The sequence below is a fragment of the Lipotes vexillifer genome, unplaced genomic scaffold (assembly GCF_000442215.2).
Source record: "Lipotes vexillifer unplaced genomic scaffold, Lipotes_vexillifer_v1.1 scaffold1503, whole genome shotgun sequence".
NCBI classification, from domain to species: Eukaryota; Metazoa; Chordata; class Mammalia; order Artiodactyla; family Lipotidae; genus Lipotes; species Lipotes vexillifer.
In genome coordinates this window covers 105,188-122,999 of record NW_006772915.1, presented here as the reverse complement: position 1 = coordinate 122,999, position 17,812 = coordinate 105,188, and the positions used below count along the sequence as shown (strand labels likewise).

General features: G+C 50.9%; 1 protein-coding gene across 2 annotated transcripts in view; it reads right to left on the bottom strand.

Annotated features, from left to right (window-relative positions):
• ST8SIA2 (ST8 alpha-N-acetyl-neuraminide alpha-2,8-sialyltransferase 2) overlaps positions 1–14,639 on the bottom strand; it is a 57,769-nt gene extending 43,130 nt beyond the window's left edge. The window contains exon 1 of one of the 2 annotated variants that reach the window (XM_007447933.1): positions 14,445–14,639. In XM_007447933.1, the coding sequence (XP_007447995.1) occupies positions 14,445–14,542 (98 nt within the window). In that variant the 5' untranslated portion in view covers positions 14,543–14,639. The remainder of the gene's footprint in view (positions 1–14,444) is intronic. The other variant, XM_007447934.1, reaches the window with a different exon arrangement.
• Between the last annotated feature and the right edge of the window lie 3,173 nt (positions 14,640–17,812).

Here is a 17,812-nt window from a genome sequence, read left to right as displayed (position 1 = left end):
CACAACATTTCAAGGGTCTCAACTGTTCATAGCAGCCCCTCTTCAGCTTTGTGGTATCCTTTGAGAATCCTTTAAAATGTATGGGGTCCTTCCCTGGTGGCTCAGTGGTTGGGAGTCCGCCTGCCAATGCAGGGGACACGGGTTCGACCCCTGGTCTGGGAGGATCCCACATGCCGTGGAGCGGCTGGGCCCGTGCGCCATAACTGCTGAGCCTGCGCTCCAGAGCCCGCGAGTCACTACTGAAGCCCGTGCTGCCTAGAGCCTGTGCTCCGCAACGAGAAGCCACCGCAATGAGAAGCCCACTCACTGCAGCCGAGAGCGGCCCCCTCTCGCCACAACTAGAGAAAAGCCCACGTGCAGCAATGAAGACCCAACACAGCCAAAAATAAATAAATAAATATTTTAAAATGTATGGATCCTCTGGCCAGAGAAATGCCTAAACTTTCAAGGGTTTCTCCTCCATCAGACCACAAACTCCTCAAGCACTTTTTCTGTGCTGGGTTCATCTTTGCCTGTCACCAGCATCTCGCACAGGGCTTGTGAGCCCTTGTGCGTGACGAATCAGATGCATTTTACTCACACAGCTTTGTGATGACCACACAAGACTCGTGGTAACAGTCACGGAAACCAGGTACCAGGGAGCCTTCCTGAGGCTCTTCTCCAGGGGCACTGGGATGCCTTGTTAAGGAGGCTGTTTCTGCACGTAATTGGGAACAGATTGACTTTTCCAGCAGACTTGGCCCATGGCAGAGAGTGTGCTGGTTACACTAAAATGCTGTACTTGAGCTATAGTCACTGAGCATTTACTGGGTGACTTGCCCTGGGTATATGGAGATGAACAGGATAGAAATGGATCTTTCCCTCGTGGAGAATCATCTTGTGGAAGATGAAAAAAGGAAGAACAGAAGTAAATATACCATCACCTGGTCCAGGCAGAACAACCCTCTCCAGTGGCTAATCTCCACCTATTTCCAAGACAGAAAATAAAAACAACACTACACAATGGGAATCTGATGAAGACCCCAAATCCAAAAGTCAACACAGTTTGCTTTATTTTATCTCAATTGATCTCAACTCTCAAATATTCCATCTTCAAAAGATAAGATTAGGTACCATTAAGCCAGCCAGACCGGCATTGATTTAAAAACCCTCCGTGATACTACGGGATGGAGGAGGTTGCAGACCCTTATTAATCTCTTTGTTATCAGCATGATCTCAGCCTGCCAGGAGCCAGCGCACCTGATTCCCAATTCTGGCCACATCCACATCCCTCCGGTCCTCTGGCTTCTGTGTACCAGGCCATGGAGCTTGTATATAGCACCATGAGTTACCCTGTTAAGAAACCTTTAACAGTGGGCTGGTCTTTTCTCCAAGGAATCAAGGAAAAGGAAAAGTGCGTTTCATCTATAACCAAGACGGAACTCAATGGATTTCAAATCAGACAATCATGCGGGAGCTGATATAAACCATCATATTTTCTCTCCTTTGGCCATGGAAAGGAATATATAAGTGATTGCAGAGGGTAGGTGGCAGGAGCTGTTTTGAGCTTCTCTCTGGAACTAACTCCCTCCTTCCTGCCCTCCCTCCTTTCCTTCCTTTATTCTCCAAACCAGCACTTACTCTCTGCCAGGCACTGTGCAAGGGGCTGAAAGTACAACGCAGCACAGGTGTGAAATGGTCCTAGCCCTCCTAAAGCTACAATCTACCAGGCAGGAAAGGCACCATGCAAGAAATATCAACCGTGAGGAGGAAAATATAGAAGGCGCCGGGAGACTCTAAGACGGGAGTCTCACCTAGCTGTGTTTCTGGGAGTTGGTGGCAGGGCTCAATCATCCTAGCCTTTTGAGTCACCCACAAGGTTGTTTCATCGGAGAATTCTCTTTTTGAGCACTGGGCAATTTCCCAGATACAATGAGAAATCGTATCTGTAACTAGGTACTTTTTTGGAAGATTAACTCACTTACTCTCTATAGAAGTTTTACAAGGACTTGTCGCGGCTTTGCTGCCAAGGGGGCAGATAATGGTCACAAAGAGAAATAAAGCAAGCACATCATCACAGCATCGACTTCAGTCATTTTTGGGGTCTACCTTTACGTGTTCTGCTAATCCCACTTTATTGACTTAATAGTTTCCTTTAAATCGACTCACTTAAAAACTTAAATGAATTAATCATCAAAGGAACCTTTATATCACTACCATAAATAGAATACCAATATCCCTTGCCCTAAATAGAAAGTAATGGCAAAAATAAATACAATTAAATTCTTGGCTTCCAGCCTGCCCAGAGGCTGTCTTTATCTGAAGTGGCAGATTGGTTTTTAAAGGCTCCCCTCTACTTGCCTTCGATAGCCCCTAGATCTAGGCCTCCCCCATCAATTCCTCTGCTTTTTATAACTGAGAATGGAGTTTGGAATTAGATTGCTGGCTGGGCAGGCCACCGAAACCACTCAGGAACCCCAAGAACTCTAGGGAACTGTAACCGTGTGTGCCAACTGTGAAGTGGGGCCCAATGGCCAATGCTGTGTGAATGATCACATCTAAGCCAAGCTCATGAGGGGACTTAATGACACAGTCAAGGAGTACTTGGCTGACCAGCTTCTCTGGAAATTTCTATCACATGCTCCAGCCCTGGGTCAAAGTTATTCTGGTACAGACGTTGCGGCCTCCTTAAGCTCATTTAATAAATCAATTCAACCCTTGGTTAAGATTTCTCCTTGCCTTGGGACTTCCCTGGTGGTCCAGTGGTTAAGACTCTGTGCTCCCAATGCAGGGGGCATGGGTTCGATCTCTAGTGGGAGAACTAATATCCCATATGCTGCACCGCATGGCTAAAATAAACCCACAAAACAAAAACCAAGTTTTAAGACCTTCTTGGCCAAGAAAGTTGCAAAGAAAGGGTTAACTCTGAAATCATGACTAGAAAAAAAAAAAAGCCTCGTGGATGAGATGGAAAATAAACTGCATTAAAAAAAAAAAAAAAAAAGATTTCTCCTTGCCTTACTTCATGCCTCAGGCCTCATTTGTGGGAGGGTGAAAGGGAGAGATGAAGGTTAATCCACAGGCTTAAACCCCGGCACCCTGGAAATGGCCAGGTAGACCTTCATAAAATTCAGTTCTTTTTTCTGTGTTTATCAAGCAGTTACTTTACCTGAGTCTCAGTTTACTCATGCATAAAATGGGTTTTTCCAGGGTTTTATAATGAAATAATGTATGAAAAACCCTGGTGTGCACACAGGCATCCAGCTGTAATAATAACCATTACTGATTTTTCTGACATCCTTTTGAGAGTCAAGGCCAACTCTGATGGGCAACAGGGATCCTCAGACAAGTTTCCCCTGGTTTGATGGGCCAAGGTCTTTGCCTTGGGCTGGGGCTCTGCAGAAGGTCATGAAACCAATTATTCCCACCAGTGCAGGGAGTGTGTATGCAAATTACCTGGGGTCTCGTTCTGATGCAGATTTCATCAGGTGTGGGTCTGGGGTGAGGCCTGAGATTTTGCATGTCTACCAAAACTCCAGGTGAAGCCCACGTAGCTGGTCCAAGGACCGCACTTTGATTGACAAGGCCCCGTGGTTCTCCAAGTGTGGTCCTCGAAGGGGCCAGAGATATCAGCACCACCTGGAACTTGTTAGTGATGCCAGTTTTCAGGCTCCACCCCAGACCTGCTGAATCAGAAACTCTGGGGTGGGGCCGGCACTGTTTGTAACAGCCCCCAGTTTTGGGACTGCCTGACCCTGGAAACCACAGCGCTTGCTCACTCCAGTTGTCTTCTGGGAGTTGCCTGGCATGAGCCTAAATGGGGAGAGTCAGCTCTATCTCAGCAGGTTCCGGACCAGCAGGAACTCCCTTCTCTTTTCCCTTGAGCCAAAAACACTAACCATGGCTACTCTGATGCAGATGGTAAGAAAAGCGCAGCTAGGAACCCAGATCTGGGAGGGAGGGGTGGTCTGGGCTATCTGCACCCTTGGCCTCCCACCTCTCTCCCCCCCTGCTTCCCTCCCCCACCACTCCCTGACTTCCATGCAGTTTAGACTTTGACAGAGACCTTATGGGCCCCTCCACTGAAGTTGGACAGGAAGGCAGGCCAACGAGTAGTTAGAGAGAGTCCACGAAAAGTATATGTTTGCACTTTCCAAGGTCCTAAATCCCAGGTGTTGGGAATTTGGGCCCCCTCCAGCAAGTGTATCCAGATATGCTCACAACAAAGAAATGGTTTGTGTATCTCTAATTCTAGTCTACGTCCCTTTCTCTTTTTCTCCCTCTACTGCCTCCCAACCATGATTTTTGTACTATATCATTTTTTGAATTAAATAGTACTCACACTGATGTTGCTTTGTTAATACCACAACTATGCTCTTCAAATAAACCAATGTGTCTCGAGCACCTGCCAGGCACTCTTCTGGCTGCTTTCATTTGTGTGTGTGTGTGTGTGTGTGTGTGTGTGTGTGCATGTGTGTGTTTAGTTGTGGTAAAATACACCTAACATGAAATTTACCATTTTCACCATTTTCAGCTGTACGGTTCAGTAGCGTCAAGTACATTCACATTGCTGTGCAACCCATCTCCAGAGTTCTCATCCTGCAAAACTGACGCTCTGTGTGCCAACTGGACAGCAACTCCCCTCCCGCAGCTCCTGGCAACTACCACTCTACTTCCTGTCTCCATGAATTTCACTATTCGAGTCAATAGATACAATATCTGTTCTCTGTGTCTGGTTTATTTCACTTAGTATAATGTCCTCAAGGCTCATCCATGTTGTAGCATGTGTCAGAATTTCTTTCCCTTTTAAGGCTGAGTAACGTTCCATTGTATATACATACCACATTTTGCGTATCCATTCATCCGTTGGTGGACATTTTTTGGCTACTGCAAATAATACTGCTATAATCACGGGTATAAAAATATCTGTTCAGATCCCTGCTTTTGATTCTTTGGGGTATATACCCAGAAGTGGAATTGCTGGGTCAGATGGTAATTCTATTTTTAATTTTTTGAGGAACCACCCTGTTGTTTTTCACAGCAGCTGCACCATTTTACATTCCCACGATTTATAATTTACTCCTCAGAACACTGTGAGTTGGATACTAGTAACTCCATTATACAGATTAGGAAACTGAGGCTCAGAGAGGTGAAGCCACCTGCCTGAGGTCACGCGGGTAATAAGTGTTTCATCAGCGATTAGAGCCTCAGTCTTTCCATAGCAGCTCCAGGCCTAGTGTCCAGAGGCATGAGCAGTGAGTCTGGCTCATAGGCAAGACTTGACAGTCCTTACTGACCGGAGAAAAGGAAGGCCCCAGGCTGGCAGCCGGGAGAGATTTACAAAGAAGCCCTAAGGGAGTCATCCTAATGACGCTGGAGGGTAGAGCTTTGGTGGCGGTACCCTCTGGGGAAGGGGCTGCGGAGCCTTAGCTGGCTCCACCCCCAATGCTGGGTGGTCCCGGTCTTCCGGAGCTATTTGTCGAGGAGCTGCTGCTCTCGTGCTGCAGTCTAAGAGGCTCTCTGCCCGGGCCAGGACCTGCACACCACTGCGGGTTTCTCTCTTGCCCTTCTCTTTGCCTCTCCTGGGGACTAAATCTATGGACCGGGGTATAGTTTGGACATCAGGCAGGGTCCGCTTAGAGCTAAATCCCAAACTTAGGAACCTCAGAGGTGCAGTGGGAGGGGCTTCGCTGCTTACAGGAGAAGAGCGAACGAAAGTCGCCTCATCAATTTACCAGCTCATTTTCTCTGGGTATCTTAGCCTCCCCGCTGCATTACTGAAGCCACGCTGGCATTTACTAAGCAAGAAGGTGTGAATTAATCCTGTGTAGCGCTCCTCCGAGCATGGCCAATATTCTTGTTCTTGAAATTGGAGATGGGAAACCTAACAGCAAGCGCCCACACCTCGCTGGACAGAGTTCAAGGGTGTGTGCCCCCTCCTCAGCCTTGGCTGAAACGTTGCGCCCAAGGGCGTGGTCGCCATAGTGCTTGGGAGGCTCACCTGACATGCCACGAGCCCTTTCTGGAGTCCTAATGTTTCCAGCTTCCCTTTGCAAACTGTCTTTGTGGTACAGAAAATGGCCCAAGGCAGGAGATGGGAGGCAGGGGGAACAGGGGCAGGCGGCCCGGTGATTCGGGGACACAGAAGTCACTATGAGCAGCGTGGGTGATGGAGTCAGGCAAACTTGGCTGGCACCTCATTTCCTTGTTACTGGCTGTGTGACCTTAGCAAGTCTTGGCACCTCTCTGGGCCCCTACTTCCTCATCTGCAGATGAGCAAATGTGGCGGTCGTGAGGCTTAAGAGATTGACCCGTGCAGCTCTCGGCACAATGTCAGCTCCCAGGAAACGGGCTCCCTGGGCCTGTACAATCTCCCTGCAGAAGCCTGTCCCCTCCCAGCCTACTTTCTTCCCTCCTTGCCAGGTTCCGGGAAGCGGACTGCACTAGCCGTTCTCTCCTTCCCCAGAAGAAAATTCCTCCAGGCCTTAATCGTCTGTGTTGTTTTTGTCTCCCATCAGTGTGTGTGTACGCGTGTGTGTCTACTCTAATGAGTCGGTCAAACAAATGTGCTCCAGAGCCACTCTGATGAGACCTGGTGGGGACAAAAAGGGGGCTGGATGGGAGGGAAAGGGGGAAGGTGGAGTGGGGGGCACCATTCCAAAACAAGATGCTGCGGATCTGGCGACTCTAAATCGCATTGATCTTCTGGGCTGCCATATTCCGTTACGGCCTCACCTCTAGTTTCCTGTCTCCTGAGCTCTCTTCCAGCGTTGCTGCTTTCCGGGTTTCTCTCTCCCACAGACCTCTCTCTTTCCAAGCTTCACCCTTTGGAAACACGAGCATGCATATTTTCTCCACTGGATGTCATTCCGTACGTCAGTTTGGGATAGTTCTACTGATTCCCTGGAACCTGGGCTCCCATCCCAGCTCTGCAACTGACTAGCTGTGTGACCTTGGCCAAGTTACTTAACTGTTCTGTGCCTCAGCTTCCTCATTATAAAATGGAGATAATAACAATATGGACCTCATAGGATTGTTGGGAAGATTACAGGTGCGAACAGAGCTAAAGTGCTTAGGCTATCATATGGCACACAGCAGACGCGCCCCAAAACACATGACTGCTGTCACTCTCTGCTGGCGTCAGCATCCACGGAGGAAAGATGTATGAGGAATGAGCCCCTGTTTCTAGAAGCGACGCCCTCTGTTTGCTCTTCAAGGTAAACTGAGACCCCAGACTATAGATTTCAGTGATCGGTAACATTTCCAAAGAACTGGGGTTGGGGACTCAGTTTAGGAAAAAGATCACAACTACTATCTACCATCACCCTCTTTCAGGAAAGAAAGGACATCAATACCCAAAATAAAAAAAAAACAAACCAGCATCTCAAAGGATAGTTCTTGGGAAATGACACTTGGCATACTTGAAACTAACATAATTGTCATGGCTACATTGTGTTTTTTATTTTTTCTTTCCTTTTTTCCTTCTGGATCACCACCCATCAGCACTGGGAAATGCTGATCTCAGGGTCATTTCAACCTCCAGCCATCAACGAAGGGAAGGAGGAGAAATTGTAGCCTGGAGCCTTAAAAGGGGACCAGGAAGCAGAGCTGAGCGTCTCCGTGTTTCTCCAACAATAAGAGCAAAGTGCTGAGGAAACTCTGTGACAGAGCCAAGAGCTTCCTTCTCACAGAGCAATTTCAGAACTCAAACACACACCCACACAGCAAGGCAGGACGCTGGGTTTCCAAGAGCAGCGAATCAGGATTCCAAGTGCTAGAAGTGTCCGGAGGAGCTGCTCCCTGCCGTGTGTGATACAGACACCCTTGGAGCAGTTCCCTTTGCCACTGCGAAGTCTGTGACAGCTGAAGCTAAGAAAATGCTGTGACAAACAGGTCCTGTCAGGACACTGGGCGGCTTCCTAGCCAAGTGACCAACTGCAGGAGACTGGGGAGAATTTAAGTCCAGCCCAGCTGCCCCCCAGGAGAGTGACTAATCCCAACACTTAAGGACAAGCCCCAGACCAGCAGTCACTCAGACACAGGGGACGGTTTCCCTGCGCGCAGATGGCGCCCAAGCGTCTCACCTTGGGGCTTCTCCTGGAGAGATGGACCTGTCCCTGTTCCCTGGCAGGAGGCGGCCACCTGACCAGCCCCCTGGTGGCATGCATGTTCCTGCCCCTCCCTTACTCCTTTCACTGTATCTTTCCATCTGCATCTTGAATTTGTTTTTGCTTGAGGCAGCTGAGAGGTGCGAGGCTCCTGAAACCTACTGAGGGTCCTTGCAGCTGCTATGAGTCCTGGCTAATCCATCACGATTCCCTGGTTTGACCAGTGTTTGAAAATCATACTACTTAAAAGTGCTTAATAGAGAAAATCTTTGAGATAACACACATCAACCTGACTTCTTACTCCCTCAGTGTTTCAAACACAAAACACAGCCTTTCTGTTCAGCATCCTTTCTGGGGACCAGTCCTTGGAAGGAAACAGTTGGCCCCAACTTAAGTCTGCTCTTAACGCCAGTGTGGAAGCCGTTAAGGTGATAAAGATGGACAGAGCAGGCGCTTCCTCTCCAGGCAGAAGGAGGATGGGGGGGAGGCGCTGGCACTGTTGGCAGTGGCAGGGCTAGAAAGGGCTCTCTGGAGAAAATGAGCTGGACAGAGGCTTGGAGGTGGGGCTCTACATCTTTGCTTTTTATCTGAGCTGACAGTGGGAAACTTATCACTGGGTCCTCCTCCTTTACAAACTAGAAAGGTGCTTTCATTCCCATTGGCCTGTTCTACAACATTCTGAGACAATGAAAGCTGTGCCCTTAACTGGGCTGTGGCCTCCATGTTGGATACACATGTTGGGAAAAGCAAGGGGCTTTCTGAGCAAGTGGAGGGTGTTTAATTGTTATTAGAATCGTGTAGACCTTTGGGGTCAGAAAGGTTGAATGCTTACTTTTGCCATGTGCTAGGCCCAAGTTTGTTCATTCTAAAAATACTTTATGGGCTCTATTTACTACACCATATACTTATCGCCAAGGGCTGGGGATAAGGGAAAAAATAAAACAAAATTGTTGGGTCCATCTCCATCGGATACTGTCACTATCGGATGCTAAGTGTACACACAGGAGAGGCAGCTACCCCAGACTGTCCAAGGAAGGTCTGGGGTCCTGGAATCCTTTGCAAAGGAGGTGATACTAGCCTTCGCCTTAAAGGAGGAGGGAGGGGAAGTAAGGACGGGTGGGGTGTGGGGTTAAGAATAGTGTGTGCAAGGAGGTTGTTCTAGAAAGCAGTAAGAACATGTGCAAAGGCACAGAGGCATGAAGTCATGGTACATTCCAGGGAACTGTGAGCGATACAGAATGGCTGGAGGCCAGGAAGGCTGAAGAGAGAGGCAGGGGCCAGATTAGGTATTACCTTGTACGCCATGCTAAAAGCAATGGGAGCCTTTATAGAATTCCACTATCTCTGAGAAGTATTTATCATTTGCGAGCTACAACACCCCCAATTTGTAAAACTTAAGCAATTTTAAAATCTAGCAACCCCGCTTTACAAGGGGAAAGAGGCCCTGAGTGGTGAATTGGTTTCTAAGATGGATATCTATTTGCAATTTAAATTTGGTGCTAGGAACAGTTGGCAACAGGGGCTTGGAGCAAGTCAGTTAAACACCAGACTTTCTTTCTGTCCTATTTTATCCTCCAATCATGTTTATACTTGAGTGAAGAACATGAGGACTGGGGCGAAGAATGGGCCTTAAAAAAATGTTGCACGGTCTTGTGCGAATATGTGTGTTTCTTACAGAGTGCCTGGACTGCAACTGCCCAAGGTCATTTCCTTTCACATCCACCTGGACTCATCCACTAAAAGGTGCACCTCACCTCATTCTCAGCTGATGGCAGTAGTTGCCAGCTCACGGATCTGAGGGTCAGAGCTAGCCCTTCCTTGTCTATTACCTTCCCAGACAGTGTCTGATGTTTGGGGGGCACCAGGACCCTGACCATGGTGTACTGGACGGCATCAGTTCTGACCAGTCAGATGTCCATTCTAACAGGTCAGTGCCCAAGAGGGACCAGTTGTTAAGCATCTTTAACTATCACCTAGTCCAGGTTCTTGGATGCCCAATCTTATGGTGTGTAGAAGTGAGGGAGGCGCATTCAGCTGACATCAGAATCAGGGTTGCAATGGAATGGGAGTTTTCTCTCCTTCAGAAGCCCCACCTATAAGTCTGGGATGCTCAGGCCCATGGCCAGTGAGCTTGTCTGGCAAACCAGAGTGTAGCATCACACTGAACTTTGAATGGACCAGAGGGGCACTTTGGGGAGATGAGCCCCGAGTCCCCCCTCCAATCCTCATTACTCACCTTCCCTCCTTCTAAACCGCTGAGGGCAGGGGAGCAGGTAACTACTAAGTCAGACCAGGCTCTTAGGAAAACTGGACCTTTGAAAGGATGCGGGGGGATGAGTTAGGAAGGCTAGCTCTGAGACCTATTACGTAATGTTACTGCAGGGGGCAAAGAATTCGTAGGACAGCGCAGCCTAGCACGGCAGTCAAGACAGGGGCTTTGGCTTCTCTTAGAATTAGGGTCATTTGCTTTATCACAAGCAAGTTATACAACCGCTCTGAGCCTCAGTTTCCTCACTGATGAACTAAAGACAGCCACCCTACCTAGCTTCAAGAGGTTTGGTGAGGACTGAGTGAGCTAGTGCTTTAAAGCAGTAAGCACGGTGTCTGGCAGTATTTGTACTCAACAAATAGTAGCTTTTGGCGCCACTAGTAGGTGACCATCGGGTTGCCAGGAGGATGACATGTGTTAGCGTCTATAAAGCACTTGGAATAGCTCTTGGTTCATAGCAAGCACTCAATAAATAAATGAATGTTAATGACCACCATCATCTTCACCTTCACCATTGCCATGATTTCTGTTATTACTAGCTACATCCTCTTTAACAAGAGTTCTGTAACTGTTTTATGATTAGAGACCTCATTTGGGGACTAGGGCATTGGGTTGTAAGTGAGGAGACCTGTGCAGGCTTGCCCTGTCCCTAACCGGCCAGGGTGTGACCTTGGATAAGAGATGCTACTTCTCAGGGTCAAATTTATCCTGATTGTAAAAAGAGAGGAGGTTTCTTAGGGGGAGCCCTGCACTCCTTTCCCACCCTAAGGCTCTGTGAGTGTCAGCCTTCCCTAAGGATGCCATGTATGCCCATCACTGGGCCAGACCCCAGAAGGATATTTATCCAGTAGATGTTTACTGAATGCCTTCTGTGTGTCAGGTGCTGAAGGCATCACGGTGGGCAAGACAGCCATGCCCATAACTCCCTCTTGAAGGTTACACTCAAGACTAAAGCCCAGGGGATAATCAGAAGAGTTTTAGTTTACGACTTGGTCCAATTGACTCTAAATTTGGGGTTCTGCATGAGTTGATGGGGGCTGTTTTACCAAAGCTCCACCCAATCTCTGATTTAGAATTTGAATTCACTCTTTGAATGCTTTGAAGAACATTTTACATTTTTTTTTTCTTCTCATTCAGCCCTAGGGAGACATTTCCCCAAGCAAGCAATTTAGAAACACAACTTTGAAAATCATCGCTTAGGAAGAGACGTGTCTCTAGGGAAATAGCCCCTGGAAGAAAACCCCTGCCCTTCATAACCCGTTATATGATTCCTTGGGCAGGACAGAACTTCTGAGATCACCACAGCAAAAGCCTTATTTTATAATAAAAGGAATCAAGAGTTTAGCAAAAATATATCTCAGTTTTGCTCCTCTAGACGATACACATGAAATTGTCTTTCCTCTTTTACTTCTCATGTGTTAATCCTTGGAAAATTTACTTCAAGAAGAAATTTTTCCTTCTTTCCTTCCTTCCTTCCTTCCTTCCTTCCTAAAAGATCACAGGGTGCCACCCTTGCCTTCCAGAAACAGCCGTCCTTTCACAGAATTGTCTTCTCCCAGGGAGTGGTACTGGCAGGTAATTTGTAATCTTCCCTAGCACAGGTCAATATCAAGTAGGGGAAGGGTGGGCAGGGCTGGTGCAATAGCACCGTGGTCTCGAGTATGATCCCAGGTCTCCCGGAAAGGCAAAGCATAGGGTGAGGAAGATGAGTCCTGCTCCTGGCGCCGCCTCACTGGCCACTGTGCTAGGGCACTGAGCCCCTGCTGGCTGCTCAAAGTTGGGGTGCTTCCAAGGATTAAATAAGTGACTGAGCTTGAAACTTGGCTTGAAAAACAGATATAGGGGGCTGCGGGGATTCTGGTCCTCCGTTTCATGTCCTTCCTCCCCCAGTTATGGCAAATCCCAGATGAGTTAACAGTGTGTGGGGAAGACTGGGGGTGGGGCTGGAGGAGGGGCTGCGGGAGAGGGGTCTCAGGCCTGGGTCAGGACTGGTCAAGTCAGGGGTCAGCCTGCGGACAGGGGCACCAGAAGGGGGGATAATGTCACACCAAATGACACAAAATTGTTAGACAATTTTCCCCAGTGTGGGCCCAAGCAGGAACCACCCCCCCACACACAATGAAACACATCCATAGCAGAAGAGCCCCGGGATTTAAATATATATGTAAATGCCCTTCTTAGCTCAGGCCTTGCAGCTTATTTCTGGATACCATTAGAACAACCTAACGTGGGGAGTAGGGGCTTTACAACACATTTGGCAGGGAAGTGTAGCATTATGTGCAAAGTGATTTCCTGATTGCATTTTAAAACTTAAAAGTCACTGGCCTATAGAAGAAATTCGGTAAAAGTTCAGTGAATGGACAAGCGAGGGATGCCTGAATGGGTGCAGCTCTTAGGTTTTCATAGCAGAACAATGGGCAGCTGCTGGTCCTTCCCTCACATGTCAAGGTCAGCAAGTGGTCTGGGCCAGGCAGAGCCCACATCTGGGAGAAGACAGTGGGAGCCGAGAGGAAGACCCTCCCCACTGCGTCCTCCACCACCTCAAGACTTGTCTTGCCTGATTTCCTTTCCGATCCACGTTTTTGAGGCGAACAGCTACAGAACGTAGCGTTTCTCTATCTCCGCGTGGGAGCATGTCGTGTATTAACTGAACACTATTTGTGAAAGTTTTCTGAGCTCTTGGGGAAACCGAGAATGAGGAGGAGGGAGAGGCAGAGAAACGTTTGGTACTTGAAGAGCACTGGAGTTCACAGAAGGAATTCTGCAGTGGCCTAGATGGGAAGGGGCAAGGAGAAAAGGAGAGAGCAGGTAGTGGCGCCTGCCCCAGGTTTGAGTCCTTAGGGCCTTGGCATCCCGGACCAGGACTGGCCTTTCCCTTTTGAGGGATCTGTCAGCTTAGCGAGCCCTCAACTAGCGCTGATAGTGAATGAAATAACAGATGGGACAAAGGAGGGGCGCACGCGGTGCGGGACTAGCCCCACGGAGGAAGGGACTTTCTGCCCGCTCTGTGACCTCACTTTCTCTCTGCCCAGGGCCAGGAGGCTCTCCAAAGGGCCCCTCAGAACCCTGGCTGCACACTCCCCCCACCTGCCTACAGCGGGTTGGTGGCTCTTTGTAGCGCCGAAGCGGAGAGGGGCCGGCCCAGGGGCGGGGCGCGACTCTCAGCCTCCAGGACCCACAGCAGGTGCGTCCCGCGCCGCAAGCGCGCACTCTTGGAAGTCCGGCGGCAGGGCAGGGGCTCGCGGTACCCCCGCTCCCCCCGGAGAGATCGAGAGAAAAGCGAGGGCTAGACCGCGTGCTAGGCACCATCCTCCCCAGCCCCCGAAGACGAGAGGGCGGTGGTACAGACTTTCCCGAAAGGTCTCCATCGCGGCGCTGCGAGCGCACAGGAGCCCGGGGGCACAGGGGGAGCCGCGGGATTAGCTGAGCGCCCAAAGCCAGGTGAGGGTGGGGAAGGGATCTCAGCTAACCCCCGCGCGCTCCGCCTCTAGCGGTGTCAGCCCACACCCCTGTGCTGGGCTCCCGGGCCGGCGGGAGGCGCGTGTGCGTGTCTGTAGGTACCGGGGACACTCGCCTTCCCGGGAGCCCGTGAAGAGCCCCAGCCCTCCGCCCCGGCCCGGGGATCCCCTCCCCCAGCACAGAGATCCCCGCGCGCCCCCTGCCCACTTTGCTCAGGCGAGAAAGCGGCCGAGCAGGAGACAAAGAAACTCCTGCCTCCTCCACTCTCGGCCCCTCCGCCCGCCCCAGACACTCCCGGGCGCCCTCCCTCGACCCCGGCGACAACGCGCGCGGACATGCAGAGGAAAGGAGACAGGGTGGGCGAGTCCGCTCCCCGACGCGGACCAGCTGGAGGCTGGCAGGGCTCCCTGCCCGGGGACTCCCAGTGGCAGCCGCGCCCCCACCCTCCGCTCCCCAAACAGTCCCGGGCTCCCTGCACAGCCACCCCCGGCCAAAATCGTCCCTCGGCTCTCCAGCGGAGCGACAGGGGGGCGCGGCGCACACAAAGCGGGCGTGAGGGAGGATGCGGAGTACCGGGGTGGTAAGAGATCCCGCCAGGGCTCGGCATGGGCCCAGGCGCAGCTATTTACCCGATTTCTTCTTCGATCTCCGAGATGTCTGCGAAGATGAGGAAGACCACGAGCAGCGTGAGCGCAGCCAGCATCCAGCTCCGGAACTGCAGCTGCATGGTGGGTTCGCGCCCACAGGGACCCGCGCGGGCCGGCGCAAGGAGCTGGGGCTGGAGGGCGCAGCGGCAGGCGCGGGAGCCTCCGCGCGCGGCGCCCAGCGGGGCAGACACCCTGCGCTCCGGGCGAGTCTGGGCCGGCGGCGGCGGCGGCGACAGCGGCAGACAAGGGTTGCTCAGGCGCGGCGAGCCGGCTCGCTCCCTCTCAGCTCCCGTCCGCCCCTCCTCTCTACTGCCCTCCCCTCCCTTCCCCCGCCCCGCGCGGGGCTCCGCGCGCAGTTTGACAGCTTCGCTCAGCTCCTCTGCCCTCCTCCTCCCACCCGAGTCAACTCGCGTCCAGCCTCCCGCCTTTGCTTCTCCCGCTTGGCTTCTTTCAGCTCCCGAGGGCGCTGGGATGTGGCCGGAGCCTGCCACTCCCCGCTTAAGGAGGCTGGGCTCGGGGCACCGGGTGCGTCCGCGTACAGAGCTGAGCCCAGGGAAGAGCGCGCACCGCCCGGCGTACCCCGCCGGCCGGCAAACGCCCTCCCTCGCTCGCTCTTTGTCCAGCGCCCTCGGTTTCTCACAAAGTTTTCCCGACACAAAGACTAACACCTGGGGACAGCCCCCGCGCGCGACGAGGAGGCCGTTTCGGCCAGGCGGATGTTTCAGCAGTTGACGAATTAGGAGGGGTGGTGGAGGAAGGGGAGGGGAGAAGATATATCCAGGACAGGCCAACTTCGGCAGAGATGCAGATTGCAATTTGTGGGCGAGGTGCTCGACTGCCGAGAAACCACCGCCTTCAGGCGGTCATCTTGGTCTCCATTGATAGACCCAAGGAGACCAGGTCCAGAGAGTCCCCTGAGTTGACTGAACTCTTGCAGCCTTGCCTAGAACCCTGACTCCTGCTGGAGTGGCTGCTCTACCCACAGTGTCAGACTCAGTGCCCGCCCTGCCTGGGCCCTCGCGGTGCTAATTCTGAGCTGGGCTTCATCTTACCAGCTCTTGCCCTCTCCTGGCAAAATCAATAATCACCGCCCCCACCCCACCCCCGCCCCGGAGTCCTATCTTGATCTAAAGGTCTGCTAGAAAACATGGCTCCCACAAGGGGTAATGCCCCCCGTGCTGAATATTTTATGCTTCCCCAACCTTAGACAGCTTAACTTAAATTACATTTTGCACCAACCATTAGCCTGGGGTGGGAAGGGCCCCATTAAGTTTTACTGGAATTAGATAATTACCCAAATTTTCTTTTTCTTGCACTGATTGTAACAATCCCGAAATCAGGAAACTTCCCAGAAATGACAAGCTGGTTATGAAAGTGAGAAGCTATATGGAATGTCCTCTCTGGAAAGCCCTGGTGAATGAGCGGGAGAGGCAGATTGGCTGTGCCCCCGGGGCCACCCATACAGAGCCAGGTCCCAGAGGGGCTTGGAGAGGAGCTGGCAGTGTCTAAGCCCCTTCAGAAGAACCCTGGGTTGGGAAGAGGGCCTTTTTGATTTCCCCTCCAAAGCCCTGGCTGTGCTCTGCCTCTTTGCCTTCTTCTGCCTCCTTGTGTGTAGGAGTTGTATTTGTTATCATTTTGCCTTGTTTTTCCGAGATGAATGGTTGGGATTGTGGGATAGGGAGAGGACGGAACAGAATACAGCTGTTATGCTGCTTAACATTTCAATCACTCATCCATTCACTCCGTCACTTGGCAGTATTTATTGAGCACCTACTCTGTGCCAGGCTCTGTGCTAGGGGCTAGAGATAGCATAAGAAGAGAGAGGCACATGTTTCCTGCCCTCTAGTGGTTCATGGTTCACGAGGAAGACAGACCTGGAAATTTGTAGTTGTGGTAGGGGCTGTGAGCCACAATACGGCTATGGCCTCTTGAATAGCTTACAATTGATTAATAAGATGACCCGCAAAAGCAAGAAGGAACTGGCTGGCCTCTCTCTCCCCAGCTCTCTGCTTCTCTACCAACTACAGTCTTACTATGCGGAACATCGTGGAGAGATTGCCATGATCCTAAATTTATCCCAGGTCAGGTAAACGTCCCTGCTATACGCACTGCTACAATAGAGTCTACTTCCACTTCCTATTAGGTGACCCATGTTATCATCCCAGCCTCAGAGGCTTCCTTCTTTGGGCTCACTTGAGGAGTCATTATGAGTGGCCAGGAGGAGTAGAAACTTGGTGAATAGTTCCATCCCTTGTAGAGAAATCCTTGTGACCAGACCCAGAGAGCAACATCCCTCAAGTACATCTGCTGGAAAGTAGCTCTAGCTTTGTAACGTGGAGGCTGTCTTCGCACTGAGAGTCACTGAGATGGGATTTTACTCTGAGAATAATAGGGAACCCTTGTGGTAGTTGATTGTGGAATGCTGTCCCTAAGCACTTGGGCTTGAGTCTGTGTGGGCCAGCTACACTTACAGTGATCTGTGTGCATTCACCGCCCCTTTTGCAGCTGTCTCCAAAAACTGAGTTTGTTCCTGGGATCTGGAAAGAGGAAGAATGATTGGATCAAAGGTGTCACGTCTGCTGATGCTGGGTAACCTGCCGCGTGGGCGCACGCTTGGCTTGGCCATCCTGACCCCTCCTCTCCTTCTGACCCCTCTGTTTAAGTGTGACTTTTTCCTGCCTTGGTTTGTCCAAGAAACTGGAAGGTCCCACAGTAATCATTTCTTTAAGCTAAGTCATTGAATGTGTGGGTTAAAATATAGGAGTTTATGGGAGTGGCAGCAAATGACAAGTCACTACTACCCATTAACATGTTAGCTCAAATTAATAAAGTCTATTAGCTATTCAGGCACCTCATCAGGCCCCGGGAAGTGCGTATTAATGAGGGAAAGGGGAACAGGAAGCTCTGCAGAGCCCTGAAGGGGCTCAGTCGAGTCCCACCCAGTCATGGGGCAGTCCCTTCTCATCCCTGACACTGGCTAAGGGCATGCTTCCGCTTCCAGGGGCCAACTTCAGGAATGTGGACCGCCACCCCGAGCTGAAATTCGGAGAAACTCAAAATTGCATGTACCATTTACACATCTAACTAAACTCCCCCCACCTCTCACCCCCAGATATATAGACTTTTCACCAGAACGACTTCTTAGGTGGTAATGAAGAATCCTTTTGGCAATCCTTTCACATGGGTACTGCTTTCTTCATTTTACACTGGAGGAAACGGAGGCTCAAAAGAGGCTAAGCTGACCAAGATGTTTCACCTGGCAGAGAGGAAATTTTAGTTCAGTTAGGCCTCCCCTGGGCCTCAGCAACTTCTGGGATCAGATTGCCAAGGCCCCCTCCAGCACTCCAGGC